Source organism: Sceloporus occidentalis, unplaced genomic scaffold (genome assembly GCF_023333645.1).
Source record: "Sceloporus occidentalis isolate IW3139 unplaced genomic scaffold, rSceOcc1.0.p SCAF_40, whole genome shotgun sequence".
Taxonomy (NCBI): domain Eukaryota; kingdom Metazoa; phylum Chordata; class Lepidosauria; order Squamata; family Phrynosomatidae; genus Sceloporus; species Sceloporus occidentalis.
In genome coordinates, this window is record NW_028317020.1 from 2,555,253 (window position 1) to 2,574,539 (window position 19,287).

The window sequence follows — 19,287 nt, forward strand, 5'->3', positions numbered from 1 at the left end:
AGTAGTAGTGTTATGGGACTTCAGTGTATATTAATTCTCGGATGGATAGGCAACATCGATCGTATGGGTGATTGAAAACTCTCCTTTATTATCTTAATTAATAACATTATGCAAAAAAAAAATAAAAAAAATGAAGGTCGATTTCACAGAAGGCATTTCTGACGTGCATTGTGGAGAAAAGTAAAGTTTATTGTACTTTTGCTGTATTGGTAAATTTGACAAAACTTGAGTAGCTTTTCTTTTTCTTTCTTTCTTTCTGTTTCTAGGTTAGTAATTTATGTAACTGTGCAAATCCAGTTGTACTGTATAAATCATTTATGCATAAATGTTTCCAGCTAACAATTATTATTATTGGATGGACGTAGGCTTTCTTTATAACTTGTGTTCCAATCTCTTTAACAGCCAGCAAATATTCTGTTAGATGAGCATGGACATGTTAGGATATCGGACTTGGGCCTCGCTTGTGATTTCTCTAAAAAGAAGCCCCATGCTAGCGTGTAAGTATATGTTCAAATGTCTAGAATCAGAATGAGCACCTGGCTTTTATCATAATGGAGGAGATCTTTTCATCGGCATACCATTGGTAGTACCCACCCAGCTTCCTTTGGCTTATAAATAATTTCAGCTTTTAAAGCTATTTTTATCAGCTACACTCTTTTTTGAACTTCTATAAATGGGGAAAGAGACTGAAACATAAATTAATAAAGAGGACTGACACAGAAAGAGAGTTAATATTTTTTCACTCCTACAGTGGATTAAAAGGACTGATTTTATTTTCCATCACCATGACATTATTCCAGTGGTAATGCACAGATGGATGGTTCTGATGAAAATTACACACTTCAAAAGCTGATGAATTTAGCTATGGAAGCTAATGTAGAAAAACATAAAAGCTGATGTTCAAGACAATTCATTCTTCTCTACAATTGGGTTATCAGAATATGACTTCTAGCTGAAGCAGCTAATTTCCGCTCAATTTGAAATATTAAACCAGTCATAAAGAGAACCTGTATTAGAACAGTCACCACTACCTAGAAGTAATAGAAATAGAGTCATCAAATGTGATTCATCCGTATTATTATTATCTTCAGGAATAAAGGTTGTACAGCATACATTACTCCTGCGTCTCAAAGATGCCTTCAACTGTTGTGTAAATTGAGGGTGGAAAAACATGTTTTTGTTAAGAGCAATTTGGGAAAAAAAGTGAATGGGTTCCATTAAAGTTCCTCCTTTCATTTGTGTCATCCCTAAATCATTGTGCTTGTGGCTATATACATTATATTCTAGTTTCAAGTTCAGTTGGTCTTTCAAGCAAAAAAACCCCACCTTATACCAATCTAGTAGCCCTAGCATTATTTCATAATAATAAATAAAACATGTAGGTTAACTTCACTTATCACATGATAAGTATTGTATTTTTTTTTCTAGCCTCTTGATGAAAAAGCCATTGCCCCTCATCCTTAATGTCATGTCGTTATTTCTTTGCAATTACATGTCATTGAAGATCCTAGTAAGGATTTTTCAGTTTTAGTTATCATAATAATGAAATGATACCTCATAGAGTTTATAGCAGAATCAATAATGGAATGTTCCCTCTACTTTTGCCTAATAATGCTTTTCAATCTGTATTCTTGAAATGAGCGAGGCTACGATCAGTTCAGATAATAGTCTGTGACTTATTATTAAGTGGGAAGTCAATTAAATTCCCTATTATGTACCCTCTCCTTATTTAAGCCAGCTACGTTCTAATCAGGTTTATAGAGAGTCATCAAAATAGCACTTATGGTCCTCAAGATTTGGCAGAAACCTACAGGAACCTGCAACTGTGGGCTAATATACCACCATACGGAATATTCATTTGTGTTTTATTTTATTTGAAATTAATCACTCCCTGGGACTGCTGTTTGCTCATAATGGGAGTTTGGCTTTAACTTTGTTATAGGAGGAAAGAAGGGTAGGTAAATGTGGCACTGTTCCTTGGTGATTGACATGTAGAAACCAGCACAAACATAGAACTGAATGTGTGTGGGGGTTTATTTTCCCGGAGACAAATGCTCACAGGGCAGTCATCCAAACCCTCTACCTGTTTTACTGATTTGGACCCCTACTCTGGGACACATTTCCAGTATTGGCATTTTAATACTAGGCTGCCCCTTATTACAGGTTAGTATAATTTCTGCTTTAATAAATACAGAAGAATAGAGCATTATTAAGAAGGAACAGTAGACATAACATGTACCTGGTTTACCTTGGTGGAAAGTTTCTTACGGGCAGCGTTAAGGTTCATTATGAGGTACTAAGCCAGTGAACTCCTCATGTGAGATGAGGACCTCCCACCATGAAGCTACAAAGGAATGACCCGTTATAATGCATAGGGAATCCCATAAGTTCAGTGTTCAGCTTACCAACCCAGTGTACAAATGACTTCTTATCTACTACTGACCTAAAAGTTGAAGAGCCTCACGATTTAAATAATATATAAATGATATCCTTCTGATGCTATTGTACATGGTGTTCGCGCCAATGGTGTCCAACCCTATCCTTGATCTAACAACCTTTTCCGAGTTTTATGATTCTGGTAATTAACATATGATCAAACAGCTTCCCTCTAGATCTGAAATTAGACATACACCTCATACATAGATCAACAATAAAAGTCTTAAACAAATGCATTGTGGTGACAAATAGTTACAGGGCAGCTCCTCAGCTGTAACACGTGCATATATTTTTATTTTTATTTCAGAGGAACACATGGATACATGGCTCCGGAGGTGTTACAAAAAGGAACCGCATACGACAGCAGTGCAGACTGGTTCTCCCTAGGATGCATGCTTTTCAAACTTCTGAGAGGGTAAGAGCAAGCTTTAAGTTGTACCCGATGTATCCAGAGGACACAATGGCTGTCCCTGAAGCAGACTCCTTAGTCAGAACTGTAAAATAATTGTTGGATTGGAATATTATGAATACTGACTGCTCAACTTTGGGAAGTTTGCTGAGCTTGCCGAGAAATGAACCATAACAGGGAATTGGGTACCAGTGCTAAATTTTGCACGTTTCATGCATTTCAGATTTCTAACTCTACATTATATTGGTATAAACATAATTAGAAAGTAGGGCGTAGCACTTTCATCTGCACAAAGATGGCTACAACATGGAAACAAAAATACATTATGCATCGGCTTTTTAAATGTGCAAAATTTTAGCTCTCCCTTGTGTGCAGTTGGCGGTAATAAATTTTACAATACAAAGTATAGACACATTTTACTGTATGTGGCTTTTGCATTATGATGGACTGAATTTTTAATGCTCAGTTTTGTTTTGATACAATTGTGTTTTCTTGTCTGGATGCAGTTTTTCCAAAGGGCAGAATGTCAGAATGACTTCACGTCTAGATTTATAGGTCTACTTTTATGCCGAGAATGTTTGGAAAATGTTTATTGTTCATTTCTCCGAATTAATTGGGGCCACTTTACAGTTTCCAAATGAATTATGAAGCCTAAGTGCCATCCAGACTTATAGCAGATGGTATTTTCACACAGTGGGATAAAAGATTTCCAGCTAATTTGCTTGTGTATACCAGGGCTATATCCATATCCATAATGGCACATCCCAGCAACGCAACCCTACAACGTAATTAAGAATTCTGTTTTTTTTCCCCATAACTTTTTCTAGAATATACCAAGAATGTCCTAAACTAAAAATCATTTGATATAGGTGGCTAATTTTTTTTGAATTTGAATAAATGTATAAATACAAAACTTGAGAAAATCTTCTTCACAAATCCTCCTACAGCTCAGTACTATTAATTTATAAAACATTTGTTTTCCAATTAACGATATATTGCGTTGATACCTTGGGACCGGCCATCTTAACTTACATTTTTCCAGGATGTGCATGGTTTTTCTTCGATATTATATTATTCTTGCCTTTTTGTAAAGTGACAAAGTGTGGAGGACTTGCTTTTAAACCAAATGTCACCAAAACAAATGAACAGCTTGGAAAGAAAATGTATATGAAGTTTTATTTAATGGCGGTTTAAAGGTGTATAAGGTCCTTTGCCCAAAGATGTGACAATGAAGAGTGGGGTACATTGAAAGATACTTATTCTGCTTGGTAGCACCAAGCTCTTGCAGGTTACCCTTAGGCAGCAGGATACTATAAGGTATGTGGATTTGCGGGTGTATTCATATAAACAGAGAATATTTTAGCAGATGGCCCTTGACTTCATTAAAATTCATTGTCAATGTGCAGCCTCTTGTTAGTTTAATCCTCTGACCATTTGTAATATCTCATTATAGTTCTGTCATAGTAACAGCAAGTCATTTTTAGAGGCTCAGAGAACTCACTTTCAATGACTGAAGAAGAAACGTCTTCACATGTGTATATATCAATATATCCATTGCCAGGCTAATTAGCTCTTGTCATGAGAAAAAAAGAGGCTTCTAAGGTTGTAGTGTAATTAATGTCATATAGCTTTGGCAGTTGGCATCCAGTTTTAACTACCTGGCATAGACTGTGCAGAAGACAGATTAAAGAGCGGTGCTTTCTGCTTCTTGATTATACACAGTCTTTCAGCCCAGCAAATACAGATCACGCTTGGGAGACTGTTTTCTCCCAGGAGGAAATGGAGGATGCTAGCAAAATATATAATGTGTGTGTATATATAGAAATGTAATATCCAGCCTGCTACTGTTTGCGGCTGTTTGCGGCTCTTCCATTTATGGCTCCCGGCCCCAGGACATGTTCTGAAGGGTGTTTGGGGGCAGGCTTTGGGCGATTCTCGTTGGGACGTGGGGGGAGGGTTTCGGCACTTTTGGGTGGGGGGGGCTTGGGTTCTCTGTTCATGTTCATTTTATTTTGCGCTGATTTCTTGATTCCACCACTTCCCTCTGCTGTGCTGCCTGTATACGCGTGCAGGGTTCGTGTTTATATTACCTGCTACGGTATGCTGCTATCGGGCTCTTCCACTTGTGGCTCCCAGCCCTAGGCGCTGCTCTGTTGGGTGGATTGGTGTTGGCTCTGGGCACTTCTCGTTGGGCCGCGGGGGGAGGGTTTCGGCACTTTTGGGGGGTGGGGGGCTTGGGTTTTCTGTTCTTGTTTATTTTCTTTTGCGCTGCTTCCTTGACTCTGCCAATTGCTCTCCGATGTGCTGCTCATGTGCGAGGGCTGGGTTCTGTGCTGGATCATTTCTCGGTTCTTCGGGGTTTTGCTTCTCTCTTAGTTCTTGGGCCCTATATTTCGTTTTTTGGGAGATGTGCCACTCTCGCCGTCTGCCCTTTGTGCCCTCATTGGACTGTAGGGGGTTAGCTTGTTGTGGGGGGGGTGGTTCGCATTGCTGTTGCTCTGAGCTACCTGATATGCCGGGGACCGATGGTGGGTCTCATGTTCTTTTAGGTTGTTTTTTTTTTCCGGTTTTTGTTTTGTTTTGGCCGGATTCTTTTTCGGTTGTCACTCCGCCTCTTACCACAGGCGTCGTGTAGTGCTGGTGGATGCTGGGGTCCTGTTGTTCCTGGGCCTTCCAGTGTACCCTCTTCCGGCGGACGCCATAGGTATTTGTTTGGAGTGTGGGGATTCTTTTTTCCCCCCACTCCCCGTTTCTTCGTTTGTTTGTCCCGTTGTGCCTTCTTCTTTTCCTTGTCTTCGTCTTCCTCTTCTGGTGTTTGTCCCTTCCCTGTTTGTTTCTTTGTGGGTCTGTTTGGGGGTGGGTCGTTTCGTCCTTACCCCTTTCCTTGTTTTCGTCTTCTCCTGGTGTTCGTTTTTTTCCCTTTCCCTTCCTTTTTCTTTGCTGTTTGTTTCTCTCCTTTTTCTTTTCCTTTTTCCTTCTCCCCTTCCCGGGGGGCTCCTGATTCCTGCTTTCAGGGGTGATTTCCCTCTCATTCGTTCCTTCCTGCAATATGACTTCTCGTCCCGCTGATCTTGTTGTGCTCTCGATCAATGCCAAGGGGCTTAATGTTCCTGAGAAACGTTCCATTCTGCTTAGGGATTTGAGGCGTCAATGTGCCTCTGTTGCGTTTATTCAGGAGACTCATTTTCGGGATGGGTCTCAGCCTCACCTGCGGTCGCGGGATTACCCTGTTGCCTATTTCAGTAACAATCCGCACTCTAAATCGAAAGGGTTTGCTATTTTGTTTTCTCGCCATATCTCGCTTACTGACGTCACTCATTTAGCGGACCCGGAGGGTAGATTCCTTTTTGTGAAGGGTAAGCTTGCTGATGCCTGGTACACGTTTGCTAACGTTTATGTCCCTAATATCAGACAGCATTTGTGGCTTTCTAAAACATTTCGTGTGTTGCGTTGCTTTCAGGAGGGGCTGTTGGTTTTCGGTGGGGATCTCAATGTTGCTCTGTCTCCTCGTTTGGACACGTCGGCGGGGGTGTCTCAGACCCCTTCTCATGTTTTAAAACGTATCCATTCTTTGCTCACATCTGAGCAGTTGGTGGATTGTTGGAGGGCCCTTCATCCTTCTGCTAAGGATTTTAGCTTTTACTCTATTCCACACGACAGATACTCCCGCATTGACTGTTTATTTATTACTCACTATAATCTCCCTCTCCTGCTGGATGCCCGCTATGGGGCCATTACGTGGTCTGACCATGCCCCCATCTGACTCGACCTACCCAGAGCTCTTGGCGGCTGAATGAGTCATTGCTTACTGATGCCATTGCCTTGGAGGCTACTGCTGAGACCTTACGCGACTACTTCTTGTCTAATGTGACTCCAGATCTGCCTCTTCCTACGATTTGGGAAGCACATAAATGTGTTGTCCGTGGTCAGCTTATTAGATTGGGAGCTGCTAAGAAGAGGGCTCATGCTCAACAACTTAGCGCTTTATACTTAGAGATAGAGAGGTTGGAGAGGGTTCACAAAGACACGATGGTGGCTGCTGACTTTGCGCGTCTGCTTGCGCTTCGTAAGGAACTCGCTTCTATCCTCACTGCCCAGGCCCAGAGATCTTTTGTTCGTCTGAAGGCCCTCTTTTATGAACACGGGAATAAGCCGGGGAAATACTTGGCCCGCGCTTTACGTAAGAGGAGACAACTTTCCTATATACCCAGAGTTCGTTCCTCTGGGGGTGTCCTGCGATACCTTCCGTCGGAAATAGCTCAGGAATTTGTGACCTTCTATTCTAACCTCTACAATAGCTCCCCTTCACACAACTCCTCTGGTGATGTGGAGGCTCGTAGATTGGCTATTGCACAATACTTAAACCGGTACTTACCCCGTTGTCTGTCCCTGTCGGATTCTGCGCAGTTGGAGGTTCCGATTTCTCTGGAGGAGTTGTCAGGGGCGATTACGCTTTCTAAGTCTGGTAAATGCCCGGGTCCGGACGGTCTCTCCCTGGCCTATTATAAAAAGTTTTTCGATATTTTGGGTCCCCAGTTGGTCTCGGTGTTTAATTCTATCTTGAAGGGTGACAGCTTTCATCCCCATACCTTGGCGGCTACGATAGCTGTGATACCGAAGGAGGGGAGGGACGCGGATCTCTGCGGTAGCTATCGGCCTATTTCCCTGCTGAATGTGGATATCAAATTATTCTCCAAAATTTTGGCTTTGCGTTTGGGGCGCTTTCTCCCGGCTTTGATTCATCCTGACCAGTCGGGATTTGTGCCTGGTAGGGAATGCAGGGATGGGACTATCCGTGCTTTGAATCTTATCCATTTGGCTGGGCGCTCAGGGGTCAGGTCTATTTTGCTTTCTACGGATGCCGAGAAGGCTTTTGACCGCCTTGATTGGTCGTTCATGCTGGCGGTGCTTCGGGGGGTGGGTCTTGGTCCTCATATGATGGGTTGGGTCTCAGCTTTATACTCTGGGCCTTCTGCCAGGGTTCGCCTTAATGGTGCTCTTTCCCCCTCGTTTCCTATTTCCAACGGTACTAGGCAGGGCTGTCCACTCTCCCCATTGCTCTTTGTCCTCTCCCTGGAACCCTTTTTGGAGGCGGTGCGTACTAACCCGGATATTTCTGGGGTTCTATGTGATGGTGTCCAACACAAAACGGTGGCTTTTGCAGATGATATGTTGTTTGCACTCGGGACTCCCCATGTTTCGCTCCCCGTGCTCCTTGAGGAATTTCGGCTTTATGGTTGTCTTTCTAATCTGAAAATTAATTTGGCGAAATCTGAGATATTAAATATTTCCTTGCCTAGGGCGGAGGTGGACTCTTTGACCTCCTCCTTTCCCTTCCGTTGGTGCTCTCAAGCGCTGCGTCACCTGGGGATCTGGTTGACTGCGGACTTATCTCTTCTGTATCGGTTTAATTTCCCCCCTCTGCTTGATGCCATTCGCGGTGACCTTCGCACGTGGGGCTCCTTGGTTGTGTCCTGGGTTGGTAGGGTGAATGCCATTAAGATGAACGTCCTTCCCCGCATATTGTTTCTGTTGCAGGCGCTGCCTATTGTTCTGCCGAGGATCTTTTTCTCGACGGTGCGCTCGATGTTCCTGTCCTTTATTTGGGCTAAGAAGTCCCCTAGACTGGCCCTGGCGGTGTTGCAGAGACCTAAGGTGCGGGGTGGTTTGGGGTTGCCTTGCCTCCGTTCTTATTATTTTGCTTGCCATCTTTTACGGTCTTTGGAATGGACGTATCGCCCTTCTCATAAATTGTGGGTGCCTTTGGAGGCGTGTGCTTGTTTGGTACCGCTCAGGGTACTTACCTGGTTGGCTCCTTCGGTGGCGTGGAAGCAGGTCGGGGGTAATCCCTTTGTATTGGCTACCTTACAGGTGTTACACTCTGTCTCTCGCAGGTGCCAGTTGCTGACTTCCCCGTCACCCATGACTCCGCTTCGTGGTAATCCGGATTTTCCCCCAGGTGTGTCTGGGGGTGCCTTTTTGGGGTCGCCATCCCAGGACTCCCCCTCGTTGTGCTCCTTTATGCTGGGTCGTGAGCTTCGGCCTCTATCTAGCCTTCTCCCCGGGGTTGCCCCCACCGCTCTTCAGGTTCTCCAATACTTGCAGTTGCCCGATTTTGTTGCGTCTATCCCTCAGAAGCATCACCTTATTCGGGATCTTACGCCCTTTGAGGCTTTACACTCTAGGGATGCTTTACCTCCCCATGGTATCTCCCTGCTCTATCAGCTCCTGCTGGGCGCTGACGATGCCCCGTTACCTGATTATGTGGCTAAATGGGAATCAGAGCTTACTGTTACTTTGACCGCAGCGCAGTGGGGTAAGATTTTTACTTTGACACACGGCTGTTCCCTAAATTCTAGATCACAGGAGATGTCCTTCAAGTTTTTATCGCGTTGGTACCGCACACCGGTTAGGTTACATGCTATGTTTCCTGAGTGTCCCAATGTCTGTTGGCGATGTGGGCAGTCGGTGGGGTCAGTGCTTCATATCTGGTGGGATTGTTCTTTGATTGTCCCTTTTTGGGCCGCTATCCGTGATGTCCTTCCTCGCTTCACCGACTCCCCACCCCCTTTCGCCCCTGCTAACTATTTGCTGCATCTTACCTCCCAACCCGTCTTAGTGTATCGGCGCTCAGTGGTTCGACACCTGTTGAATGAAGCTAAAGCTTTGATTCCCCTTCATTGGGGTGCGACATCTCCGCCTTCTCTACGTGAGTGGGTATTGCGGGTTGAACAGGTTCGTGAAATGGAGGAACTCGTGGCCAGGTCTTATAGTCTTAGCGAGCGGCATGGGCGTACCTGGTTCTACTGGTCCCAGTTCCTGGCGGACCCCTCTTCTCGGCTTTTATTTGGCTGCTTTTTCCTTCATTTGTTCCTGGTGCCCTCCCCTTCCGGGCTGCGGGTGCTGGGTCGGCTGTACGCTCTGTTGGGGCTATGATGTCATATATGCTGTCATTGTTATTTGCATTATCCTGCTGTGTCGGGATCTTCTGACTTATTGCTACTTTTCGCAGGAATGTCCCCCCCCCCCCTATTTTGTTCCCTCCTATTTCCCTTCTGTTGTGTTTTATTTGTTGTAAAATAATAAAAGCTAATTTACAAAAAGAAATGTAATATGTCTACTTTATGACCTGGCCGTCACACCTATATGAACTTGTTTGATGTCCCATTCCAAGACCATGGGCTTTAACATGGAGTTGGCTTTCCACAAGATTTTGGAGTTGGCTGTTGGAATTTGTGCCCATTAATCCAGTAGAGCATTTGTGAGGTCAGGCACTGATGTTGGATGATAAGGCCTGGCTCGCAATTAGTGTTCCTAAAGGTGTCTGGTGGGTTAAGGTTAGCACTAGGTGCAGGTTATCGAATTCCTCCCCACCAAACTTGACAAACTACATATTAATGAACCTTGAGTCATGCTGCAACCGGAAAGGGCTTTGCCCAAAACTGGTGACACAAAGAGTGAAGCATAGCATTGTCCAAAATGTGTTTGTATGCTATAGCATCTTCACTGGAACCCTGAAAGAGCCCATACCTTTATCCCTTCTCCACCAAACAATAGAGTGTAGGCACCATGCATTCTGGTAGATAGAATTCCCTTGGCATCCGCCAAACCCAGCTTTGTCCATGCCTTGCACCTCTCCAGCCAACACTTACACTTAGTGATCTTTGGCTTGTGTGCAGCTGCTCGGCCATGGAACCCATTTCACGAGGCTCCCGATGCACAGTGCTTGCACTGATGTTGCTTCTAGAGTCAGTTTGGAACTCTGTCGTGAGGACAGGCAATTTTTGGGTGCATCACCACTCAGCAGCCCTCCTCTGTGAGCAGTCCCGGACTGGGACAAAAAATAGGCCCGGGCATTTAAGCCTGAGCAGCCAATTTTTATTTATTTATTTATTGTTAAAGCCCACCCTTTATGTACCATCTTTGCATTTACTCATTCACACAAATCATTAATGCAGTCTCACAAATCATTCAAGCAGTCTCACAAATCATTCAAGCAATTCATCCACACATGAATTCATTAATTGTCATACGCATTCACACACTTCATCCACACATTTATTCATTCATTCTCATACGCATTCACACACTACCCCCTCTCCCCATCTTATCTGCCCCTTCTCACTATGTTCCTCCTTTTCACTATGTACCCCCTTCCCCACTTCTCAATATGTACCCCCTCTCACTATCTATCCCCTCTCCCCATTTCTCGCTATCTAACCCCCCTCCCTCACCCTACTTACCTTGTTGCCGGAGCAAGCAGCAACTGCGACCGGGCCCGCGGCAGGGCCGGAATGACTTAGGGGCTGATGGAGCTGCAGCTCCAGGCCCTTCCTTAAAATAGGCCAAGTCAGGACCGCATTGACGTAGGGCCCCTTAAGCCCGCCGCAACTGCGACCGGGTCCGACACTGTAAGGGGCCGGGAAGCCCCCACCAGGGCCGGCCTTAAGGGGTCTGCGTCCGATGTTTTAATTTAAACCCTGTGCGGCCGCACACCCGTAAGGCCGGCCCTGGTGGGGCCCCTTAGAGTGGCGGACACGGTCACAGTTGCGGCGGGCTTAAGGGGCGGGATGGGCCCAGTCAGTCTGGTCCTGACTGGGCCTATTTTAAGGTAGGGGCCTGTCTGTAAGTGTGTGTGGTCTGCTGCTTTGTGGCTGACCAGTTACTCCTAAAGGTTTCCACTTTACAATAATAGTACTTGCCAAGGACTGGGGCAGATGTAGCGGGGAAAATTTCACATATGTTTGGAGTGACCAGTAGGCAACAGGGCTGACCCTGGGGTCTTTGGCACCTCTATTCTCTATACATAACTATGCGCTTATTCAAATTCTGGTGTGTAGCAATTCACCCAGCTCCACACAATGTAGGCAGCTGCCTAGGTCCCCAAAATGGGACCTGAGTGCAAATTGGATATATGTGGGCATTTGGGCCTAGTAGCACCTGGTCTTTACATCTCCAGAGTTTATTCACTAAAGCAGGAGTTGGCATTTCTTGTTGCTATTTTTATTGCAACAAATATTACACATTTGTATTTTACTGATTTCACCAACAGAACACGTGGCATATTTTCATGCAAATGTTCCTTAATTTCCCATGACCCCTCAGTAAATATTTAATTACTAATCCTACGTCAGCCCAAACAGAGAGTTGGAACACACATCCTGGACATTCTGCCTGCATGTTTCCGGAGACTGTGAAAAAGCCTCTACTGCAAATCCTCTCCAAAGCTATCAATTACAATTATCTTTGGATGAGACAGCAATTTCATACGTGTGATATGATGGCAAGATGGCTGCTCTTACAGCTCAACTGTAAATAACAAAGAGCTAAGATGTTGAATATATATATATATATATATATATATATATATATATATATATATATAATATATATATATATATATATATATAGTTCCACAGCATTTTTGTACACCATTTGGCTCAGAATCCTCGTGGTATAGCATTGAAGGTCTTTATTTTAGATAATAATTAATTAGACCAATAACTTGAGATGCATCTTAATAAAGTTTTTCTATTCGCTCTCCAGGTGCTCAGCAGGCACTCAAATAAAAAGCGAAGAACCCAGCACAAGTAATACTTCACAAAGAAACCACAGGGTGGTAATAGTGATTTGTTCTCCAAGGACATTTGACAAACACTCTAATACAAACCTTTTGAGTTTCAAGCCATATGAAAGTTCTTTTTTAAAAAAAAAAAAAAAAAAAATTAAAAATTGTATATTGGGTCTGTAAGATCAGGCCCCCGTAAGTCTTGATGCTACAGTGAGCGGAAGTTAAGTTTATTTCCTTGCCCAAAATGTCTGTGTTTGGGTCAGACCCTTGTAGTGTTGTAGTGCGGGTGTGAACCCAGTGCCGTTGCGCTTGAAAGACCAAGGCCTCACAGATGAATGAAAAAGTTGCTCAAAAACCCACAAGATGTTACCGTATTAAACACAGCCATCATGTTATTAGGGCAGGTGCTTGTTCTAACACAACTTTCCATGTGGATTGAGTGAGCACATTAGCTCTACAGTAACCTCGGCTACCGGTCCATCAAATGCCTGCTGTGTATGAATAAGCATCCCTGTGATCTTGTCTGAAAGAGCAGGGCAGCCCCTTAGCCATTTGCCTGCAGTATTCACTGGGTTCTTAACCCATGTGCCAGAATGTTTAATGGGGTTGCTTGCTTATTAACCCTCAGAGCACATGGGCAAACTGTGTGCACATATTTAGTAAATGTACACTTATACCTTCTCAGTATGGCTAATGGGTGCAATAAAGAGGATATAAGCGCTGCAGATGTGCAGCAAAATATTCACTTGCCGCCTTAGTTTTCTGCTGCAAGCCTTTTTGAGATGTTCATAGTAAATTAGGTTGCTGGAATGAGTTGTGTTAACAGGCATCATTACTGCAATGGCTGTATTTTATAGAATGCTTTACTGACACCTAACCTAACAAGCAGTTGCTTAGAAGGTCTGATGGAACAACAAGGCAGCCCATAACAGCGACATTCAGGGGCGTAACTAGACGCCTCAGGGCCCGGGTGCGAGAATCTGTTAAGGGCCCCCCCACCCCCCTCACCCCCCCCCCAAAAAAACATGACTTTTACCCAACAATTTTTTTTCAACTAATTCAACAAAATTCTATTTACATATTGAATCATATCTGTAAAAAAAATCAAAGAAAAAGGGGCGCATGTACAAAGGGCATAATCCAGGGGTGTCCCAAGTTTTTTCTGCAGTGGGCCACTTCATCAGAATTGTATACGTGCGCGGGGCCGCACCTCATTTTTCACTGTGACAAAAAAATATGGCCTTTAATAAAATATGCAGATTAAAATAAAGTAAAATGACACAAAACCTTTACTCTTCCTCTCACTGATTTCTGGGCCTTGAAAGTTTTGCGACTACAAATTCAGGATTCCCTAGATTTATTCTAGGGATGAACTAAAATGAAAATTCTGGACCAAAACATTCAGGGTTCACTTAGCCAAAACTGAAAATGACCCCCACCTTTAAAAATAATAATAAAAACACTGGCTGCCGATCTTACGCGGGCCGCACCCTCGAGGTCTCGCGGGCCGCATTTGGCCCGCGGGCCGCATGTTGGACGCCCCTGCCTTATTTAAAAAAAATAAAAAAAAAACTTAAAAAAAGATTTCGGGCGGCCCCTTGGCTTGGGCCCCCCTGCCGCCGGGGCTCGGTCGCAGTCGCGACCCCTGCGACCCCGGTAGATCCGCCACTGGCGGCATTATTATGATTTTTTTTTTTTTTAATGCTAGAGTCTGATAGTCTACCTAGTGTTAAGTTATTATAGCTCTCTTTATTGCATTGGAACATTTTAATGAAGACATCCATTTTTCACAATGTGTTGACCTTGGACAGTGTCCTTCATAATGAAACACCAAAAGTGAGTTGACACTGCCCTCTAGTGCAACAAAACTGAAGTGGCGTTAGTTTGCATGCAGCATCTGACCCTTAGACACGTTTCACACTCGCCTTACAAATACTGTTAAACACGACTAACAGAACTCGGGTATTGTATACAGTTGGCATGGCAACCATTTTTAAATAAACTGAAAATATCACACACTGGCTTTACTTCATTAACGATGCCCTTAATACAATAGCTTCTTGCAGTTCACGTTGCGACAGCAAAAGCCTATCAATCACTATGGAAGTAAATAAAACTAAACCTTGAGTAGATGTTACAGCCTTGTTATTCAGACTATATTTACCTCTATACAAGTATCCAGACTTAACTGATTATTAAACACATAAAAAAAACTACAAAAAAAAACACTGCAGACCCATCCATTGATTATCAAAGATATTCGGCAAGAAGACCCCTTAAGCTCATGAACGTCTTTTCTTGTGATACATTTTAGCGAATGCAGCCAAGCTTGAGATGAAATCCGTTAAATCTTATAATAACTTAATAGAAGAATCGTGATGCATTGATCTATATCTGCCTTTTACATAAACTACTGAAAACACTATACTTTGCACTGACTAAAATATTAAAATTCATTTTTAACCGTATTTTAGTGATTTTTGATCAGTGCCTTCACTTGGCTCGTACTGTAGTCTAGCCTTTGCATACATCTGTTGCTTTTAAAGACTAGTCTGTAATGATGGGGTTAAGATACACTTATACTGTAGCATTTAACTAGCTTTGTGTAAGATAGTACAGTTACCCCAAACAGGAGACATAGCAATGTTTTGAGGTGTGTATTGTTTTTCTCACTTATTATCTCTTTTCTAGTCACAGCCCATTCAGGCAGCACAAAACCAAAGACAAACATGAAATTGACCGGATGACGCTCACTATGGTAAGGCACATCATGGGCTGTACAAAATGTATAGTAAAAGTAGACTCCAGTGGAAAATTAACTATTTCTGCACACACAGATTACTCTTTACTCTATCAGACCTGTATTGCAAAGACCTCATCTCTAAATAACGGGGGAGGTATTGCCTAGGAGCTCCTGGGATATAAAACAACACTGTGCTCTCTCAAATAAGTGTGTTCTTATTGTGTTTTCATATTTGTTTAAGAATGTCGAGCTGCCAGATTCATTCACCCCAGAGCTTAAGTCCCTGTTGGAAGGCCTTCTCCAGAGAGATGTAAGCAAGAGGCTTGGCTGCCAGGGATCTAGGTACGTACGTGCCTTGGCTGGGGGCTCCATCACAGCACTGTATACAAGGCAGCGCAAACACACAAACGCGGTGCTGCGTCAACATCATAGGAATCCTTAAAATTAGTGGAAGGAAGGTTTCTGTATTTGACAACCGAAACACAGTGCTATTGTTTTGCCAAATTGCAGCATACATCTTCTAGAGGGATCGGGAAAATAAGTTCATAGGATTCGATTTATTGTACAAGCAAATGTTAATTTTCATTAGGCTTTCAACAGAAGCTGTGAATGTTTGTCAGCTCGGGAAATAACACTAGTTTTCTCCTGTTTTTTTTGCTCTGTTTGCAGTGCTCTTGAGGTTAAACAGCATCCTTTCTTCAAAGGCATTGACTGGCAACAGGTGTACTTGCAAAAGGTAACTGTTCTCTCTTTCTCTCTCAATAGATATATTGTATGTACTGGAGTCGCACACTGCCCAGTGGAATTCTGTGTAGTACCTGACTGAATAACAAGATATTATAAATGCATGCACATTTTCATTCTCAAAGATACCAATGTGTTAATGCCAGGTCCTAGAAGTTCTGGTATCATTTATTGTGATGGATTTTATTGTTTCAGTATCCCCCGCCATTGATTCCTCCGCGCGGGGAAGTTAATGCAGCTGATGCCTTTGATATTGGGTCATTTGATGAAGAAGACACGAAAGGCATTAAGGTAACTATAACTCTGATATAGTGCTATAAGCACAGCACAGGCTTTTGTGATAAAGCATGGATTATTTGAAGGTCAAAGGAAATATGTCAGGGGTGTAGGAATTTATGGTATTCAAGGGGATATAGAGCTGGTAGTTTGGCAGGGCTGCTTTTGGTTTTGACACGCATAATCCAAGCATGTAAAGCGTGATAATGCATGTTAGAAATCTTTATGGATTGCTATAAACTCAAGAAGAGCTCAACTGCCTTTATCCTCTACTAACCTGTCCTCCATGATGTCCACTATTTCGCTACTGTATGTCAAGATGACCCAACACTATTGCAGATTTCCTTAATTGATTCAATGTTCATGTATTTAATGGATCGGTGAGGGCTATTAACTCGCATTTCAGGTTTTAAACAATCATAGCTGCCAAATAGTAATGCTTTGGCTGAGAACTGGGGATTTCACTGTTCAACTGTGTGCTGTAATGTCCAATGTTCATAAACTATTGCTGACAACACTAGATGTAACACACACTCATATCTCCTCAGCTCCTAGATAGTGATCAAGAATTATACAAGAACTTCCCTTTGGTTATATCAGAACGTTGGCAACAAGAAGTAGCAGAAACAGTTTATGAAGCTGTCAATGCCGACACAGATAAGATCGAAGCCAGGAAGAGAGCCAAAAACAAGCAGCTGGGTCATGAAGAAGGTAAGCTCGGGTAAAAATAAATCACTGTTGCCTTAGAATAGATCCACCATATGTAAGGCTTACTGTATTTTATACAACATAGTGGTTCTATTTTGTGATGGCAAATCAAGTTTGAAGTGAGAAAACAATGCCTTTATCTGTATAGTAGCCATATTAAGGGATGGAAAGTAAACATTCCATGGAATATGTTGTATAAATATGGGTCTAAGCAAAAATAATTGTATGTCTCTTTATCAGCAGCAGCATCACGTGCTAATGACAAGGTCTTTAAAATAAAAAGGATAATGTTATACACATTGGCAGATTGCAACCACATCCATCAAACATTGGGGGAAATTATGTTGATGGGTAGTATTCCCTTTAACTTTTTGTTGTCGCTGAGAAGCTTTTGGCAGGTACTTGCGGATCATTACTTCTTCTGGTCCCTTACACGTGGGCAAAAGTTTAAGGCAGATGGAAAAATATCTGTAGAGTATGAATGCTTTCAAATATAGACATGTTAATAGTTTCATCATTTTAACAAAATGCAGTGTGAGTTATCAGAAGAAAAATCAAATCAATATTTGGTGTGACCACCCTTTGCCTTGAAAACAGCATCAGTTCTTCTAGGTACACTTGCACAAAGTCAGGTTTTGTAGGCATATAATAAGGTGTATGATTAAACAATTATACCAAACAGGCACTAATGGTCATCAATTTAATATGTAGGTTATGTGAGGAACAGGCAAACTCGCCTAACAAGGCAAGGTTGCTGAAGACAGTTTAATGTAAAAAGTAATACAAAAGGGCAACAAGACGCAGTGTAGTTATTCTGCATCAGGACTGCCTAAATCTACAGAAGAACTGTAGTTAGAGTAAGCTACTTTTCATATTCCTTACAAACAGTTTTTTTAAGTGTATCTAGAAGAATTAATTATGTTTTGAAGGCAAAAGGCGGTCACACCATATTTTGATTTAAATTGTTATTCTGTTAACTTATTTTGCATTTTGTTAAATGTAAAAATAAACTATTAACATGTATATTTATTTGTGAAAGCATTCTTACTTTACAGTACCTTTTAACTTTAAAAGTAACCTTTAAAACTTACTTTTTATCTACCTTAAACTTTTACTAGGTATTTTATGTACGCTACCATTCAAACGTTTGGGGCCACTTAGAAATGTCCTTATTTTTGGGAGAAAAGGGAAATTTTGTCCATTATAGCAGCATCGAATGGATCAGAAATACAATGTAGACATTGTAAATTATTATTGTAGCAGGAAACAGATATATAATAAACCAGCACTTACCACCAGGAGATTTCACTTTTATTTGTGATCCATATGCAAAGTAATACATGGCTGGTGCCCCAGGACTCCTACAGCCTCACGCATTTAGCACTACAGTAGTTAATAATATGATGTAGCTTCCACCACCCTCCAATACATTAAGTACATTTGTGACGTTAAAGAACCAATCCAAGTTTAAGTTTAAAAGGCTAATTTATCATTAGAAAACCCTTTTGCAATTTTATTAACACAGCTAGAAATGTCCTTTCTTCCATGAAAACAGCTAAGTGACCCCAAACGTTTGAATAGTTGACTATGTTCATGTATGTATGTATGTATGTATGTAGGATAGTGTGTGTGTGTGTGTGTGTATGTATATATATATATATATATATATATATATATGTGTGTGTATATATATATATGTATGTATGTGTGTGTGTGTGTGTTATCTCAACCAGCGCTTTTTCAACTCAACATGCTGAATGTGATGACAAGAGATGTGTAAAGTAACAGATACTAATTATGTAACACATTTTGTATACTGTAGATTATGCACTAGGAAAAGACTGCATTATGCATGGCTACATGCTAAAACTGGGAAACCCGTTCCTGACTCAGTGGCAGCGACGCTACTTTTACCTCTTTCCAAACAGACTTGAATGGAGGGGAGAGGGAGAATCACGGGTAAGTTCTCATCGGATCATGGGATGATTACAAATTGTTTAACAAAGTGAGTGTAATGGTCAGTGGGCCTGGTGTATTATTCTTTTATTTCCTTAGTTCCAGACATGCTTGTTCCCTTATCCACAGGGTGTGTGCCTGCCCCTTCTCTTTTTGTGTTTCTTTATTGTTTTAAGCATTTTGTGTTGTGTATAGATACTTTCAGCAAATAATTCACATAGGGCAGGGGTATTCAGGTTTTTTTCTGCAATGGCTTACTTCATCAGAAATATGTGTGTGCATGGGCTTTACACACACACACACACACACACCTACACACACACACACACACCTAAAATACCTACACACACACACCTAAAATACCTACACACACACACTAACATACTCAAGCTCTCATACTAATATGCTCAAATACACACGTTTACTCGCCAACATGCCCAGGCA

General features: G+C 42.3%; 1 protein-coding gene across 1 annotated transcript in view; it reads left to right on the plus strand.

Moving 5' to 3' along the window:
- The window catches only part of LOC149290214 (G protein-coupled receptor kinase 3), a 118,604-nt gene that overhangs the window by 97,364 nt on the left and 1,953 nt on the right, over positions 1 to 19,287 (plus strand). Inside the window, exons 12-19 of the mRNA XM_089489535.1 lie at positions 403 to 497; positions 2,744 to 2,851; positions 15,108 to 15,174; positions 15,401 to 15,501; positions 15,829 to 15,895; positions 16,099 to 16,194; positions 16,728 to 16,890; positions 18,710 to 18,846. Coding sequence (XP_089345661.1) covers positions 403 to 497; positions 2,744 to 2,851; positions 15,108 to 15,174; positions 15,401 to 15,501; positions 15,829 to 15,895; positions 16,099 to 16,194; positions 16,728 to 16,890; positions 18,710 to 18,846 — 834 coding nt within the window. The remainder of the gene's footprint in view (positions 1 to 402; positions 498 to 2,743; positions 2,852 to 15,107; positions 15,175 to 15,400; positions 15,502 to 15,828; positions 15,896 to 16,098; positions 16,195 to 16,727; positions 16,891 to 18,709; positions 18,847 to 19,287) is intronic.